The 17,051-nt window shown below is 28.1% G+C and overlaps 1 protein-coding gene across 6 annotated transcripts in view; it reads right to left on the bottom strand.

Annotated features, from left to right (window-relative positions):
• The window catches only part of LOC129959124 (zinc finger protein 143-like), a 30,491-nt gene extending 13,915 nt beyond the window's left edge, over positions 1–16,576 (bottom strand). For 3 of the 6 annotated variants that reach the window (XM_056071940.1, XM_056071941.1, XM_056071945.1), the window contains exons 1-2: positions 16,551–16,576; positions 2,457–2,510 (exon numbers count right to left, since the gene is read on the bottom strand). In XM_056071940.1, the coding sequence (XP_055927915.1) occupies positions 2,457–2,510; positions 16,551–16,575 (79 nt within the window). In that variant the 5' untranslated portion in view covers position 16,576. Of the gene's footprint in view, positions 1–1,723; positions 1,759–2,456; positions 2,511–3,506; positions 3,733–16,550 lie in introns of those variants that run through there. The other 3 variants (XM_056071942.1, XM_056071943.1, XM_056071944.1) reach the window with 2 other exon arrangements.
• Positions 16,577–17,051: the final 475 nt, after the last annotated feature.

Genomic DNA, 17,051 nt, shown 5'->3' with positions numbered 1-17,051 from the left:
TTTAAATTAGCAAAATGAAATACAAGCTACATAAACAAGTATAATATTCAGTTAAATGTTTAATAATAATAATACTCTAAAATAATTATAGCAATTTTTTTTATTTCTGTTGGGGGGGGGGGGTATTTAAAAATGTTGTTTGGTAATAAAAGTTATTTTTAAAATAAAATCTAATGATTTTTACCATTTAGAAACAATATGAAGGTATTTTTAAAAGCAAAAAGATTAATGAAATAATTACCTAATTTCAAACTTATGCACACAAGACATTTTATACCAGGCAAACTTAAGCACAATCTAATCTTAGCAAACAAGTGCAGTGTTTCAAACTTATGCACACAAGACATTTTATAAGTGGTGTTATAACCTGGCAAACTTAAGCACAATCTAATCTTAGCAAACAAGTGCAGTGTTTAAAAAAAAATTATCCAACAAATTATTTGAAACAAAGTTTTTACTACATATTTAAAAAAAAAATATCAAGAATTGTATCCAAATAAAAAGGAACTACAACTATACAGCAAAATTCATTTTTAAGACAAAGGTAGGATCATACATAGGCAAGTAGCACATGCACACACACGCACATACAAAAGAGACATCCTTTTCAGTCATTGTAACATAAAAGTCTATATTAAATTTTTATAATGCTATAGGAGTAATTCTTGTAAAAATAGATATTATCTATGGCCACTTGCAATAAATAAAAGAAAACATTCCTTTTCAACTTGTTTAAATAAGAATAAACTATATTTAAGGAGAAAAAAGGCCTTGTTATTTTTAAACTAGCTCTTGGTTTTAGGTTGCTTAAGCATTAACTGCAACATTGCTATTGCCCTTATTTAGTCCTTGGTATCAGTTTTCATGACAAAAAGTCTTTACATAAAATTTATATTAAAAATGCATACTGAATATTTTTAGTATACTTTATATTATTTTCTAACAAAAAATAATACATACTTTTAATAACATGAACTATCCAAGTAATTATGATATTAAATTATAGATATTAAAAATATTCATACTCATGCAAATTTGTTACGAACTAGAATTCTACTAAAGTAAATTTCATCACTATAAAATAAGTATATTTATAATTCATTAAACCAAAGTAATTCTCAAAAATGACTTATTTTATTAACAACTGAAATAAATCACTATAAAAAAAACAGTATCAGAACAAAATGATTTACTAAAGATACCATCATATATTTACATTCAAAGCATATTTTAAATTCTGCATTATAAAAAATATATTTTGTTCAATAATAAACTGAATTAGACAACTATAAAGGTAATTCTTCAAAAATTAAAATTTTTTTGGCACTTTTGAAATAGTTTAAAAAATATTTCAGTAAGCATGTAAAAATAAACAAGAATAATTTCTCTTAATTACTATAGTAAAATATATGCATTTTCTATATAAATATTATTTAAAATAAAAGAGGAAAAATATGAGCTCAAAAATATTAACAAGAAGTCTTCAATGCGCATATATATGAATTATACAAAAAAAAAAAAAAAAAAAAAAAAATCAATATTCTCAGATATTCCTCAATGCACAAATTGCAAAAGGTCTTAAAAATCTCTTAAACATGAATTTATTTGATTAATCAATGCTTTAAAGTGTTCAGTTAAATTTCATATTCTTAACTGAGAAATTTTTGTTTAAAACACTAAGCTGAACATTTATAATATACATAATTTAATAACAATAAAATACCTATTTCGATAATAATCTTTTTCATTCTTTTGAAATTTTTCATAACTCTCATCATAGTTGTTGGTAAAGTTATTTAATATCTGGATTCTGAAACAGATCAGCATTTACTAATTCAATCATTCTATCACCAATGAATAATCAAACCTGAGTAATATGAAAAATAAGTTTTTCTAAGGTTGTCAACATTTCTTTTTGTATTCTAAACTGTTGGAAAATAGCTTCATTCATCAATTTGATATAAATCAAAAAAGACATTAGCAGTTTTGTTATTCTGTTAATGTAGCTTTCATTTCTTTTCCATCTTAAAAAAAAAATTATTCGGAAACAGTTTCAACAGTCAATTGGATATAGAATCAAAACTTCATAACATATCAGCAATTTTACTATTCAATTAATGCCACTCTCATTTTTTTTTTTTTTTTTTTTTTTTCATTTTCATGTTAAAAATAGCTACAAAATAAAAAATGATCAACTTTATAACATCACTGAATTTAAGCATTCAGGATGAAGAAAATAAAATTGCAAATATAACAATATGAATAAAACTTTGTCAGCTTAATTCATTCTTCTGGCTTCTAATCAGTGTATTTCAATAAATTATTTTAAGTTCCTATTTTATATTTTATCCACTCAAACATTTCTGATACCAATTCATATTTGCTTCTTCTGAACAAACAATATTGATGCCTGAATTATTGTAACTTTCAACATGTTAATCTATGTACTAATTCACCTTCAGGAAATAGGAAATCTTCTGTTTTCAAGTTGCATTCTTCTTGATCCATACCTAGACAAGATAAAAAAAAATGATGTTCAAATAATTGTTATGTCATTCCTAACTTATAGAATGCATCATCAAGATAGAGTAACAGCTATACAGAATTAAAATTTAACTATGCACACTTCAAAATTTACTTAGAATTATTAAGGAATAAACTATGTTACAAATATAATCAATTACAAGTTGTCTTATAATAACAATCAGACACTGAAGTTCTAAATGTCCAAGTAGGAATTAATATATGCAAAACCACCTTACACATATAAAAAAAACCCTATTATTTTATAAAAGCAATAAGAACTTTTATATCCAAACATTAAAAACATTTCTAAAGTCATGTTTTCAAATGTTTATAAAACATACTTTAAATAAGCTGATGAAATAAAATATTTATTAAGAGTTCATTAAAACATTAACATTATAAAAATACTTGTTAAACTCATTTAAAATATAATAAAGAAGAAAGCACAAGTACATTCATAATTTCAAAATAAAAAGGAAAATCGTCAAAATCATTATTTACTTTACAACAATACGATCTTTAGGAAATATTTCTACAATGAAAAATAATTTTTATGGAAAGAATAGCAGTACATAGAAGTTCAAATTTAAAGGGAAAAAATAGTTTCATTTGCCTGGAATAAAGTGGAAACAAAAAAAGTCCCTCAAAAAGAGGTATGAATCTAGCTTTAATCAAAGAACTAACACTCAGCAAAATTTGTCGCCTAAGTGTCCGACACGAATGGCCTACAATAGGAATTCCCGTGAAAAACACTTGTTACCTTGCCCTCGTGTATACAAGGAGAAATCGGGGCCTTGAACGAAAGGGGGCAATCAAGCACATCGATGGTTTCCATTTCTTACAATCAACTACAATTCATAATTTTACATGTTGTTTAACAAATAGTTTGTAGTGTAAATTTTACAAGAAATATAGAAATAATCTCGAAAAAAAATAACATACATTTCTGCTGATTACAAAATACAAATAAACAAACTTACCATATACAGGAACTAGGATTGGGTTATTTACATTTAATACAACGGAGATTACGGAAACATTTTAGATTGACAAAAAATAATAATCAAGATTGATTGCTTGTTTCATTTTGTAATGAATTACGCCCTACGAAAATAAATTAAGGTGCTCTTGGTAACACATTTTTCAATCACAACATAGGCACTTAATTACCACATTACACCACCTCAAAGATTTAACATTCTACGTCGGCACTCTTCCAAGTTGCCAATACCGTCAACATAGAAATTATCAGCAGAAGACGATTTCATCGGGCAGCGATTGGATAGATTCCAGACCACTTGACTACTTCTTGTCCAATGAATGGACTTCGTTACGTCATCAGGAGTAACTTTTTCGTCTGCTATAAGCTGATTGCGAAACTAACAGGGATGAACACTTTTCATGCATTGATTTAATTTGTCATTTTAAGTTAGGATTTTTTAAACTTTAATTAAACCATTTCCTAAAACTCTGCAGTAAACTTTGATACAAAAGGTTCATAAAAACTATGTTTCTTTATTTCTAAATCTTTATATTGCTCATACGAAGAGCTGCAAAAGAGTTTAGATGACCATGACCGAATCCCGTGAAACATGTAATTTCAGCAGGAATAAATAGGAAAGGCGCTTATCTTACCTCCTTATTCATTCCAAACTTCTGCCAAACGTTATCCAATACCTTATTATATAGAAATATTAAAAAAGAAAAATTAACTATACACCGATAATGAAAATAGTTTTTAAAGAAGTGTTGGAATACCATTTAATTTCGGTATCTCGAATACAAACTGTATCTAAAAAAAAGTATTCACATACAGAAGATTTGTTCATATTTTCTGTCATTCCCCTCATTATATTTGGCTTTAAAAAGTGCGAAATAAGATCTAACATTTGTCTATGTCCTTCAACATTGGTTCCCATGGCATCTGTATACCCTTCGCAACGTTACCAGTTGATGAAAATTAAAGTAGTCTCAATATTCTTCCTTCAGAATTTTTACGACCACAGAATTGCCTCTTAGATTATCTTCATGTAAGCATAGTAAAGTGCGCTAATTTCTGCTGAGATTCCAAACTCATATAAATTTTAAGATTTGTTTGCTTAAATCAGATGCTACTCTTTTTTACTTAGAGAAAGATGATACATTTCAAACAAAATTTTCCCTTCGAATCTTAGTACTCGAAATGAATATATTTTATGGACTGCTTTGAGATTCTGTTTGAGTTTTCTTTGTTCCAGAGCGATGTTCAGCAGTACCATTCTTGGAGACCACACATTCTCTTTATATCGCATACAATTCCAAGGAAAGCAATTAGTTTAAACTTTAACTTTCAAATAGTGGAACTTCTAAAATTTTTACAGTTACTGGAAATTGTCGTACTTGTTTAACTGAATAAAAAAAAATTTGTAAGTCAAATTTTCTAGTACCATATGTTTGTAGAACGACATAGAAACATTAATTCTCATTTTTTTTAAAAAACATTTTCTGAAATAAATGCATTTCTTCAAAAATTTGAGAAATCCTTTCATTTTCTTACCAATGTACTTTAATAGAAATGAGTAGCGAAAGTGTATCATATAAATTTTTGAGTTATATTTGGTGTATTCCACAATATTGTACATCATACGGTTTTCATTCATTGTGTTAACAAAATTCTTCTTTCTTTCTTCTTTTATTATAATTAAAATAACAAAATCTCAAAGCTCGGAAACATATTTCTCAAATGCTAAATTCTCCAGCTGATTTCGATCAATCTGTTCCTCTAATTCAAACATAGGCAATACTTTAATAGTGAAACTAATTTTTTTATGCTTCCGCATTTGATATTATCACTTTTAATTTCTAAAAAAACTAATTAATTGTTATAATTAAAAAATTAAAACGGAATAATAAATTTTGAGGAAAATTATATCTTGATATCCAAGTGACAAACTAAATGTGCTATATAACGTTTTTGATACGTAAAATGAATTGCTAATAGTTTTTAAACTATGCTTGAATGTACACTGCTGGAGTATATTAACAGATTCATCATGTTATTCTCTGATAAGGTATGTTGCCAGAGAAAAATGTTCGTTGTATACTGACAACGAGATGTGATTATATAACTTATAATGAGAAGGCAGAAAATTTTTTGCATAATATGAAAAATGTAACGTATAATATATAAAAGAATATGAAAATCATAATAGCGTAGGACATTAATACCGGTCAGATTTTTAAGTCTAAATATGCTGAATGTAAATTATTAAAATCGTTTTTTTTAATATTTTAACAAAGAATTAAAATTCCTATGATAGACTATTCACAACCCGTACCATCAAGTAAAAAACACAAAATGGCTACGTTTAATAGCAACAATTTCGTCGATTTATCTCCCTAAAACTTAATTCTTTACGATTGAATAAAAGACAAATTAATATATCTACTGCCAAGGTTACACCTATGATTCAGATCATCTATTTAATTAGATGACCCCCTCTTTGCCATTTCTTAATTGTAGTAGAGAAGAAGTTATCCAATTAGATAGTGATATGAACTAATTAGATAGTAGGTGCGAAAAACTGGCGAGCTTCGCGACAGTCAACGTGTTAAATGCAAATTCGCACATGCTTTAATGTACTTAATCTCAGTATTTTCTTTAAAAAAAAAATGAGAAACCTTTTGTGTTCTACCATATAATTTTTCGTTTTGAAATTATAATTTGTATGGAAATCAGCTTTAATATCATTCCAGAATGGGATATTAATAATAATACTAGTCTGAAATAGCCACTGAACACTCTAAAAAATGGATTTTTTGAAAATCGTGGAACGAAGAAGGTCTATTCCGAGATTGGCTACTCAATTCAGAAACTAGAAGCAAAGCAAACATTTTTGAAAAAACTGCTTTAATTTAATTATCATAATTTAAGTTTTATTACACCAAAATGTGTTCGTTAAGTGATAGGTGTTTAATTTTCTGCATTTAACATCATTAAATCAATGTTATTTAATATATGGCATGCGTTTTGAATATTAAAGTAGGAGTATTGGTTTGCTGCTAATATACAACACAACATAATTATTTTTCTCTCTGAAAAACAATATCTTTTCATAATTTCCATATTTATAAATACAGAAACAAAGAAAATTTAAATTTTACGAGAACATTAAAAGAAGATTATTAAAAACTTAAGTCACAGAGGACAGCTTTCGGGATTGGGAAAAGAAAAAAAGACACATAAAAAGTATGGAAGAATCCCAATTTCTAATTGTCTCGAGGAAGGGAGACTGGCAGAGAGCTCTGCAGTTGAAACAGCGATACAGTAGAGTAGCTTTCCATACTAATGTGTCATTTTACCTATACACTGAGAGAATGAAGTTGAAGTACTTTATGCTGTATATCGAAGAAACTCAAACTGTTATTTCGACTTTAATTTAGATTTCATGGGAGAAAAATTAGATTTAATAACTTAGCTGCGATTTTAAAATGCAACTAATAAATGAGATTTTTAACCCTTAATTGTGCAATATTAACAAATTTTCACTAAGGGAAAAACTGCAATGTTAAGAATTTAAGAAAAAAATTGTGAAATAATTTCAAAGGGATGCTACTGCATCTCTTCGCTCTCACACTACTTCTCTTTTATTCAAATAAAAAGATAACAACAGCTCAGATCTTTTCAGCAATTTGCCATTTTACATTTAAAAAAAAAAACTAAGCATAAAAATTCAGAGTTTAAAAAAAGGTTGCTGATTACGGACCACCTAAACATTTCTTAATATAAAGTGACAGAGAAATAATTTGAATAAAAAATAGTTATAGAATTTTTTGTAGCTTATTTATTTTTATTAATTAACTTTTTCAGAAATACACTTTATAACAGCAAAAATAGCATAAAAAAATTGTGTCATTTGTCAAGTTAAGGAAACTAATTGGTTACCCAAATCAGACCATCAATTTCTTTAAACACAATTAAAGCTAGAATATTTTTTTATTCTAAAATTCACATCAGTACACAATGTATGAACTCAAGAATGATAATTTATGTACTATATTATTTCTTCTTCTTGATTTGTTTCTTCGTATATGATGCAAAACTGCGTATCTATAGGGTGATTCGTCTTTAAATTTCATTTTATGTCCTTAATGTCCCTTTATTGTTTTTCCCCTTTGTTTGTTTATTTTATTTTGGCTTTTCCCATTTCTGAATATCTGGGATACTATTATTATATTTGCTTCGGGCTATTCAAGCTAAATGTTCCACTGATTTAAATAGTATAATTTAGGCAAAAGTTCGTTGTCCAGACTAAGCAATTTTTGGGAAACAACAAAAAAAATCATCTAGCTTTATCTTTAAATTATTTTAATATTTCAGCCTAATAAGTTTCCTCTGTGAAGATATAACATATTTTTCTACCTTAAAACATGGTTAGGACTATTAGACTTAAATTAAAATATTTTATTTATCATATTGAAATGTAAATACTTTTTTCTTTCACTGCATCCCTGTAGCACTTTCTCTAAAAGATTAATTTTGTAAGCCACATTTGCATCATTGTAACATAAATTACCTATTTTAAGGGTCCAAATATTTTATGGAGCTGATATTAAGATACCGGTCGGATTAAATCGACGATCCAAATTTAGCAGTTCCCTCTAAGCACTGATGAGCATATTTGAACACACACACACAAAAAAAGGTAAACTGTGATTGAATATTTGCGAACATGATAATTTCTGCTCTACTTCTAGGTACACTAGCAAAAAATAACACACCAACATTTAAAAAGGCATTGTTTAAGGAATCTACAAATAATATATTTCTCTTCCTTTTGTAAAGTGTTAGTGTTGTAACATGCTGTGCAGAAAAAAATGCGGGAAAAAATGCCCGAATTCAGGCTTGAATTCGGGTTTCAAGCCTGAAGTTGACCGTATTAAGTAATAATGCTCAAGAAAGTGATGTGAATTTTGTCTAAAATTATAAGGGATGCTCCGTTGGAAACAGGGGGAAGATAACATGCAAATGAATGGTTTTGAATAAAGTTAGACACTTCTTTCTTTAAATCGCAGAAAGAATGGTTCAAAATGTTACACCTGCGTGCATTTTAGCAGGATTTGGTTAGTCCCAAAGTGATTAGTAAAAGAAAAGAACAACAGATTTGAAGGAAAACTGCAACCGATCGGAATGCGTTAATGGAAAAAATATCGAACAATCAGAAGTTCCGGAACTGCATTGAGAACAATTAGGGACCGTCTCATAAATTGTGAGCATAGCTCCAGATATATTCTTATATGATTATCATTAACTCTTTGGTACCAACCAAGTCGTCTTCCGCTACGACGTGAAACAGCTGTTTGGTTCTGATGGTCCGAATTGAATGGAGTTGTGTTCATGATCGAGAGCCGTTTTGTTTCGGTGCAAGAAATGGTCTAGCTCTGATACGAAGAAGACTTCACAAATGAATTTGGTAAAGTTTTTTTTTTTTTTTTTTTTTTTCAATTATTGACATTAGTGGCAGATTTCCGACAAAGCAGCTGTCTGGAGCTGTTAGGGTAAAGAGGAGGTAGGGACGCAAGAGGAGAATTAAAAATTAATACTAGCCTAGTTATCAAATTAATACAGATTCATTTAATTATAAAATATTAGATTTACATTAAATTTATTTAGATCATCAGTAAATAAATGAAAAATTATTTATTTATAATACATTGGATATTAATTATTCATTTCACTAGTTGTGCAGAATTCCACTTGATAGCTCCTGTAAAGCAATAAATTTTAAAAATTATATAATTTTTACATTTAATTATAATTCATCATTATAATTAAATGCTTTTATTTCGAAGTAACGAAATTATAAACAAAGAGTTATGATCAATTTTTCAAGAATCTTATGACTTTAGTCATTTTTTCCATGGTATAAGGTCAATTAAAATAACTGGGAACGAGTTTTGCTGACTTTGTCATTTTCTTCGATTTAAAAAGTTCTTGTGAGAAGGACCATAAGTCCGTAATTTATGTGAGCACATAATCATAAGCTCTAGAGGGCTCATTAAATGCCTCTTTTTTAAAATTAATTTATTAATTAAGTAATCTCAGTTACAGTGACGTTCATAATTATCCCGGTTCGCTCTCAATATCCCAAAAACTATGGAGTTATAGGAAATACCTGTTTTGACTTCTGATCACAGTAATGAATTGATCTGAAGAGAATATGTTAGAGATAATAAGAAACTACTATTTTTGCCTCAAAATTCATTTTACCGCCCGTTCCCAACTATCTTAAATTAATGCCTTTTTATAGTTTTTCAATATACATATATATATATATATATATATATATATATATATATATATATATATATATATATATATATATATATATATATATATATATATATATATATATATATATATATATATATATATATATATATATATATATATATATATATGAAATATCGCATATAAACTGTCATAACTATTTAATACTTTCAATTTTGTATAATTTATAATCACTTTACTCCCAACGTTGAAAGGAAATGATACGCAGAAATGATCCTTCATAAAAACAGAAATGGTTGAATATTATGAGACATGAGGAGAAAGTACAGAAGATTTAGAAACTTAATTTAAAAGGAGAAAAGAATAGTAGTTCAATTTAGAAATAGAAAACAGAGCTCCTATTTCAAGTAAAACATTCAATTTCTAATTCAACTTTTTTTTTTTTTGACATTTACATTGCCTGAAAAAATCTATTCAACGCTAGTACTTGGTATAATAAATTTATTTAAATCTGAGCAATCGTAAATTAACATTAATTACTAAAACAAAGTTTTGTTTAGTTAAACTGATGCTCTTCAAGCCCGGCGCATTGAACTAATTACCGTCAACTCCAGCAATCCCTCAAAAGGACGAACAATGGTCATTCATTTTGGTACCTTCAACATAATCGATCAAGATACATATTTGTTAAAAAAAATTCATAGTAGATGATTCGAGCTTTTATTTTCGCCATCACCACAATTTCCGTTTCTTATTAAAAAGAGTCAAAATCACCATCTTTGGATTCCTCTTTCGGCATCACATTTGTTCATTTTTATTTCTTGAGGTTAATTTTCTTACTTTCATCTATATTCGACGTCAACAAGTATCAAATCATTATTAATAATTAGCTTCCCCTCATAAAAAAAAACATTTTGAATGTAGATTACATGGTAAATTCTTTAAAAATATTAGTTGTTAATTTGGCATAAAAAAATAAATATTTTTGACGGGACTATTGTTTTCCTAGGCTTAGTATCACTTTCTATCATATAATAAATTATTCAAAATGCATGAGATATTGCATTAAAAAAATTACATTAAAAATACGTTTCTTAATTACTTGAAGATGAAAATTGTCAAGATTAATTAAGAACCCTATGATGTTTCCAAAGCGAAAGTCCAAAAGTGAAAATTGAATCTTACTCATAACCATAATGTCCTTCAGATACAAAAACGGTACTTTACAACTTACCTTAAAATAGCGATGTAGGGAATAAATAATGAAATTCAAAAAGTTTTTGTTTCCACTTTTTTGAAGACGATAGCAATAAAGTAAACAAACGTTACGAATTAGTACTGAAAAGAGTAGGAAATTGCTGTTTGTCTTCCTAAAGAGTGCCTTAAAAAAGCCACGTTTCACAACTCGCAAAACCTTCACAGGTGCGTATTGTAGTTACTATTCTCAAATGCCATAACTGACCTTACATATTAAAAAAGTCAAAAATTTTCATGAAATAATTAAAATAAAAAATTAATCTAAAACAAACAATTAAAATATTAATTAAGTTCAAAATATTACACAACTTAGCCATTTTTAAAAACGTGGATTACCTACGGCCGCATAATGCCAAAATCCGACGCTGATTAACAAAGCGGGCTATCTTTAGGCATAATAGTTTTGGAAAGAATTTTGAATGACGTTTGGAACTTCCTTGCTATTTTCTCGATGTCTCTGAATGAATATAGGACTATACAATAGAAAACTAATTCAGCCCATTATAATACCGTTCATACACGAATTATTATAAACTCTTTTTAGCATAACAATCCTATTCTCTATACCGCACACTTGTCATCCAACCTGTACTTAGAGATGCAAACATTCTAAGATTGCCTTCACAAAGACGAAGTCTAACACAGACTGAATGTGGCATGAATGAACTGTTTCGCTCTCCTACCAAATCTTCAATGACTACTTTTTGTTAATCAAGATGATCAGTTGCAACAAGAGTGGATAGACATCTCACAGAATCTAATAATTATTCGATTGAAAGAATACACGGTTTCGTGTCAACATTCAACGAAGTGAAGATTACATACAGAGTGGTTATAATTGAACTATAAACAGAGTGGTTATAATTGAACTATAAACAGAGTGGTTATAATTGAACTATAAACAGCATTCTACAACTCAAACGGATGAATGGATTGCAACGAAATTTGGCATATAGACTATACATCACGAGATGCGCTCACAGAATTTCAAAAAAATATTAGTTTCAAAATATCCATTAGAGGGCGCCTTTTCCGGAAAAACATTAATTTTAACACAATAAACGATCAGAACGGAATGCAAAAACAATATTAACATTTATTGACTAGTTTCTGATCACCTTGTCATCGAGCCATATTAAGTAAAGGTAAGGAAAAAATAATAATACGCTGTTTGAGAATAACAGTTCAGTTTGCAGAAACAAGAACAGATTAGGACGAAATTGAACAAGAGGAGCAATTGTTAATCATATCCAGGATGATGTAGGGAAAGGTGCTCCATATGACCACCCTCATTCACCTACAAAATTTAAGTCGATAGACAGAGTATTCAACAGCAGATCGTAACTGATCAGTTATGATGCCTAGCATATGAAGCGTTATAGAGTTCTTTAAGTCATTCAATGTCGCAATACCGCCGCAACAAGATACCGTCATCATTACAGCCAGAAACATCGACATAAAACATGACAACGACTGTAAACGTTTCTTATCCTACCCTGTTTTGCATAAAGTTTCCTCTTCTTCGCAAGCATGCAAATCTCGACATTTTTTCCCTAGAATTGACAGCGTTTCCCAGTTTTACATTTTATTATCATAATTCTTGTTCTGGATTGTTAATATTGTGTCTGTATTCCGCTTTGGGCTTTTATTGTGTTTAATGTTTTTTCCGGAAAAGACTCCCTCTGGTAAATATTTTGGAACTAAAAATTTTTTTCGAAATTCCGTGAGCGCATCTCGTGTATAGCCTATATACCAAATTTCGTTGCAATCCGTTCATCCGTTTGTGGTGTAGGATGCTGTTTATAAGGGAAGTTTAATTATAATCACCCTGTACTTTATTGGAAAACTGATTCATCACATTTTACAAGTAGCTATTCATTCTAGCTCTCACACTTGCTGATTGTTATCATTTATAATTTATTACAATAAATATGTAGGGTAGTTTTTATCGGCACGGCGCATTTTTTCTTCTTCTAGCGTTGTCATTTTAATTTTAACGAGCGTCTCGTCGTTCTGATTTAATAGACATAAAACAAAATATGGGGAAGTGCTGATAGGCAAAATTAAAAAGAAATTTTCACATTTTTTTCATAGTTTTAATCCAAAATTTTTAATTACTCAAACAATGAACAATAACCTAATTTTATAGATTAGTATTTTTTCCTATTTTAGAGAAAATTCTCCCAAAATCACATTTTAGAATTCTATAACATTAATTTGAGAAGCTGCAACCCAGCTTGGTTTCAAATATTAGGAAATTCTCGAGAAAAGTATTTATTTGATAATACTGGAATTTTTTATTACGGACAAAAAGAAGCGTTAATTTCACAAATAATAGATTTAAATAAAAGTAATTTAATGCAATAAAAAGTTCTGGTGTGCATTCAAACGCCATCACTAGAGAATTTTTAAAGGAATATAATCGTAAATTTTTCGCTTCTGCAGAACTGAATAGTTATTGTAATTAGTATTTCATGCTCATTCTTCAATCTTCTTTTTGTTTTTATTTGATATTCTAATAAATAAATTTGCAGTCGTGATATTTTAGCACGTAATTAGACATAAAATCTGAAATAATTTAAGATTTTTCATCGTTATATATATATATATATATATATATAGTGTAAGAAATATTTGTATAAATATATCGAGTTTATTTTTCTTTAAACTAACCATTTCTGACTATAAATGCCCTAAGATTTCGCTTTTCAATAGGTTTAGTATGTTTGTGTATATCTCCAACATACAAAATATATAGGAAGGTTCATATTCTAAATTTTTAAATATATCAACATTTTTATAAATATCCGTTCGAGAATTTTTTTTTCTCAATTTTAGAATCTTACTCTTATAAAATTACATTATGTATCCGGCAAAAGTTTAGAAGATTCCATTTAGTTTCCAATAAGTTAATAACTTTCTAAAATTATATAATACAAATGCCGTGAAATCATCTTGGGATAACGTTACTTGAATTAACATTTGTTCATCACTTAGTAAAAGTGTTTGTCAGCGTACGATCATATTTTCTTAAAAAAGTTTGAGCTTATAGTTATTTAATTTTACATGCAATATTTGGAAACGCTAGTATCAATTTATCTAAAGTACTGACATCACATTTCGGAAAATATTCGATTTCCTAATCTAAAATTCTATTGGTTGTCGCTGCGAAGATATTGGCTAAATCACTTGGGACGATTATTTATTATCTTAATTACACATGATAGATTAGCAATCATTGTGTTTGTATATATGTGTAAGAATAAGTTTACTAAATAGAAAAATATTTTACTGCTTAGTGAAAAGAGCTGAGCTTTTTAAAATATAATTAATTCTAAGAGATCTTCATGTATACATTGATATGTAGCATCAGAGGTTAAAGTATTATGAATCTCTTTTATACATATTCAAGATTATAATACTCCAGGAGAAATGAATCTATATTCTGAGTAAACATGATTCTCAGGCATTTGCTTTGAAATATTTTTGTAAAAATGAGATACAATTCTACAATTCTAATAAAAAAAAGACAACATTTAAAATTTAATGCAGGTCCAATAGCTTTATGCAATTTAATTACTTTCCTCGTGTGTTCTCTGCTGGCAATTTTATTCTTTGTTGATAAAAAACATAACAAATTTTATCACCAAATATATGGACTGCTTATTATGCTTCTTAGTAGTTTAAGAAACTTTTTAAAAAATAAATGAAACACAATTGTCAGCTTTTATTTTTTTTTTTTTTTCCTTTTTTTAAAAAAATAATTATAAGTAAGTCGATGAATTTTGGTATTATCTATAGTATGAGAGATTCTGAAGGGGGGAAAAAACCTTTTTTTTATCAATGGCTACAGATGGTAAACTGTAAATTAAGGATGAAGTATTATTCTATGCAAAAATTTGGATTGATTTTTACCCAGGAATAAGGTTTTCGCCACTTGAAAAAGAATAACAAAATTTATTATAGATACTTTTTTTAAAATTTAACGAATATATAACAATTAAAATTTTGCCTTATAAATATTTTCAGTTAGTACTGCAGTTGTCATAATCAATATACTAAAATAAGATTAAATGAATTGGAACAAACAATTGGTTAAATTGCCAAAAGGCGGTCATTTTATTTTTCGTGGATAGCGCATGTTTGTTATGAAGTATCTGTCGTTTAAATTTTATGTCTCCTCTCGAAAATAATGAAATTGATAACTCACTTATGAAGCCAGTATCCCCCTTTAAAAAAGGCTTTTTTTCTGCATACCTAAAGAAAATTCTTGCATTTCTTTTTATATTACTTAATAAGAAACCATTGTCACGAGTATTTAAGGCATTACAATAAGAAAACATTACATGCCAGAAGACATCACAATCTGTTTTAAAATATCAATGTAAAATAAATAATAAATATTTTTATCATCATTATTTATGCGAGTTAAAAGTCCTAATCGGAAATTATGCATTTTATAAAAAAAAAACTATACGGCTTTTTTTTTTAATTTGCTGGGGAATTATTTTTTAGGATTTACCTGAGAAAGTTGGAATAAAAAAAAATGCTTTTGTATATAATCCCATTATAGATACGTCGTCAAAAGAAAATCCAACATTAAGTCGCTTTAGTTTTTATTTCCTTAAAATTTAAACTGATATCACAATGGTTTCTCTTTCCAAACAAATGTTTAAAACACAATGGTAATCTTTAAAGCCAGATCTTGTCAAGAAGTCACTTGAATTCAACACTCACCTATCATTCCTATTTTTTCCATCAATAAAAATGATGTTAAGTAACTTATATAAAACTGTTTTCTCGGTTGCCTACACATAAAATACGACGTTACGCATTGATTTGATGGTACTTTCAATCTATATTTTCTAGAGAATCAAAAAGGTGATAGCAAATAAAGGAAAGGTGTCATGCAACCAAAATTTATAAATCCTATGCAGAGATCTATATTGATCACACCTATCATAACCGCTTAAGAAAACACCATGCACCATTTTGAACTTTCATTTTGATCAGATGTCTTTCTTCAAATTTCAGATCCTTGATTCATATAAAGAGACGACGTCCTAAGATTATCAGAACAAATGCATTTTTTTTCTGCTACATGTATATAGAATTAACTTTTGCTCTTATAGAGAGCCTTACAGCTTGCTTAGTTGCATTTCTCTGTTAGAACAAGATTGAAATATGAGCGAAATATAGAACGTTACTAATTTTTTTTTTTACTTGCAATTGATAAGTAGGTTCTGCAGAGATAATTAATATAAGTTTGATTTGATTCAAAAACATTAATAATAAATGCCATTAAAGACAGCATGATGAATCTAATACATTAGTGGGTAAATTGCTAATGTAGGTTATTATCAGAAAGCAAAGAAATATTAATTTCAGACACAAAAATAATGAAAAAATTAAGCTATGCTATGCTAAGGAATTTCAAAAGTAGAAACTTCTTATTTAATATAAATTTGAATAATTACTGAAACGAAATCTGTCTTACCCTTTAGACGTTTATGACGATGCATTGTGGAGACCTACAATGATACTGAATGTTTGCAGATTTTCTGGTCTAATATAGCCCACAGATATTTTGTTGATTCGTGACTCAATATGAAAGGTGGAGTCCAGACTATCTCAAATTATGATAAGATGCCGGTTATCTCTTACATATAGGACATATGATACATATAGAATGCCTCACTGTGTTGTAAAATGGTAGATTAGCTATCAATTTTGTTTTGAAGAAGAGAAAGCAAACGAATTCGTTAGAAATTTTTTAAGTCAGAAATTCATAACTACTATTTTTTACAAGTCCATTTTAGGACAATAAATCTTTTGTAAATAATTAAGGAAAATTAACAATAGAAAAAATATGGTTAGATTTCATGTAACTTAAAAAGAAAAAATTCTGTTCCGAATTTCGAACTCGTAATCTACATTCCAAGCAATTTTTTCCAATACTCTCCTCTACATTTTCTATATTTAAATTCATAAAATGTGA

This window comes from Argiope bruennichi, chromosome X1 (assembly GCF_947563725.1).
Source record: "Argiope bruennichi chromosome X1, qqArgBrue1.1, whole genome shotgun sequence".
In the NCBI taxonomy this organism is placed as follows: Eukaryota; Metazoa; Arthropoda; class Arachnida; order Araneae; family Araneidae; genus Argiope; species Argiope bruennichi.
The sequence above is the reverse complement of the archived record's forward strand: the minus strand, read 5'-3'. Positions and strand labels throughout refer to the sequence as shown.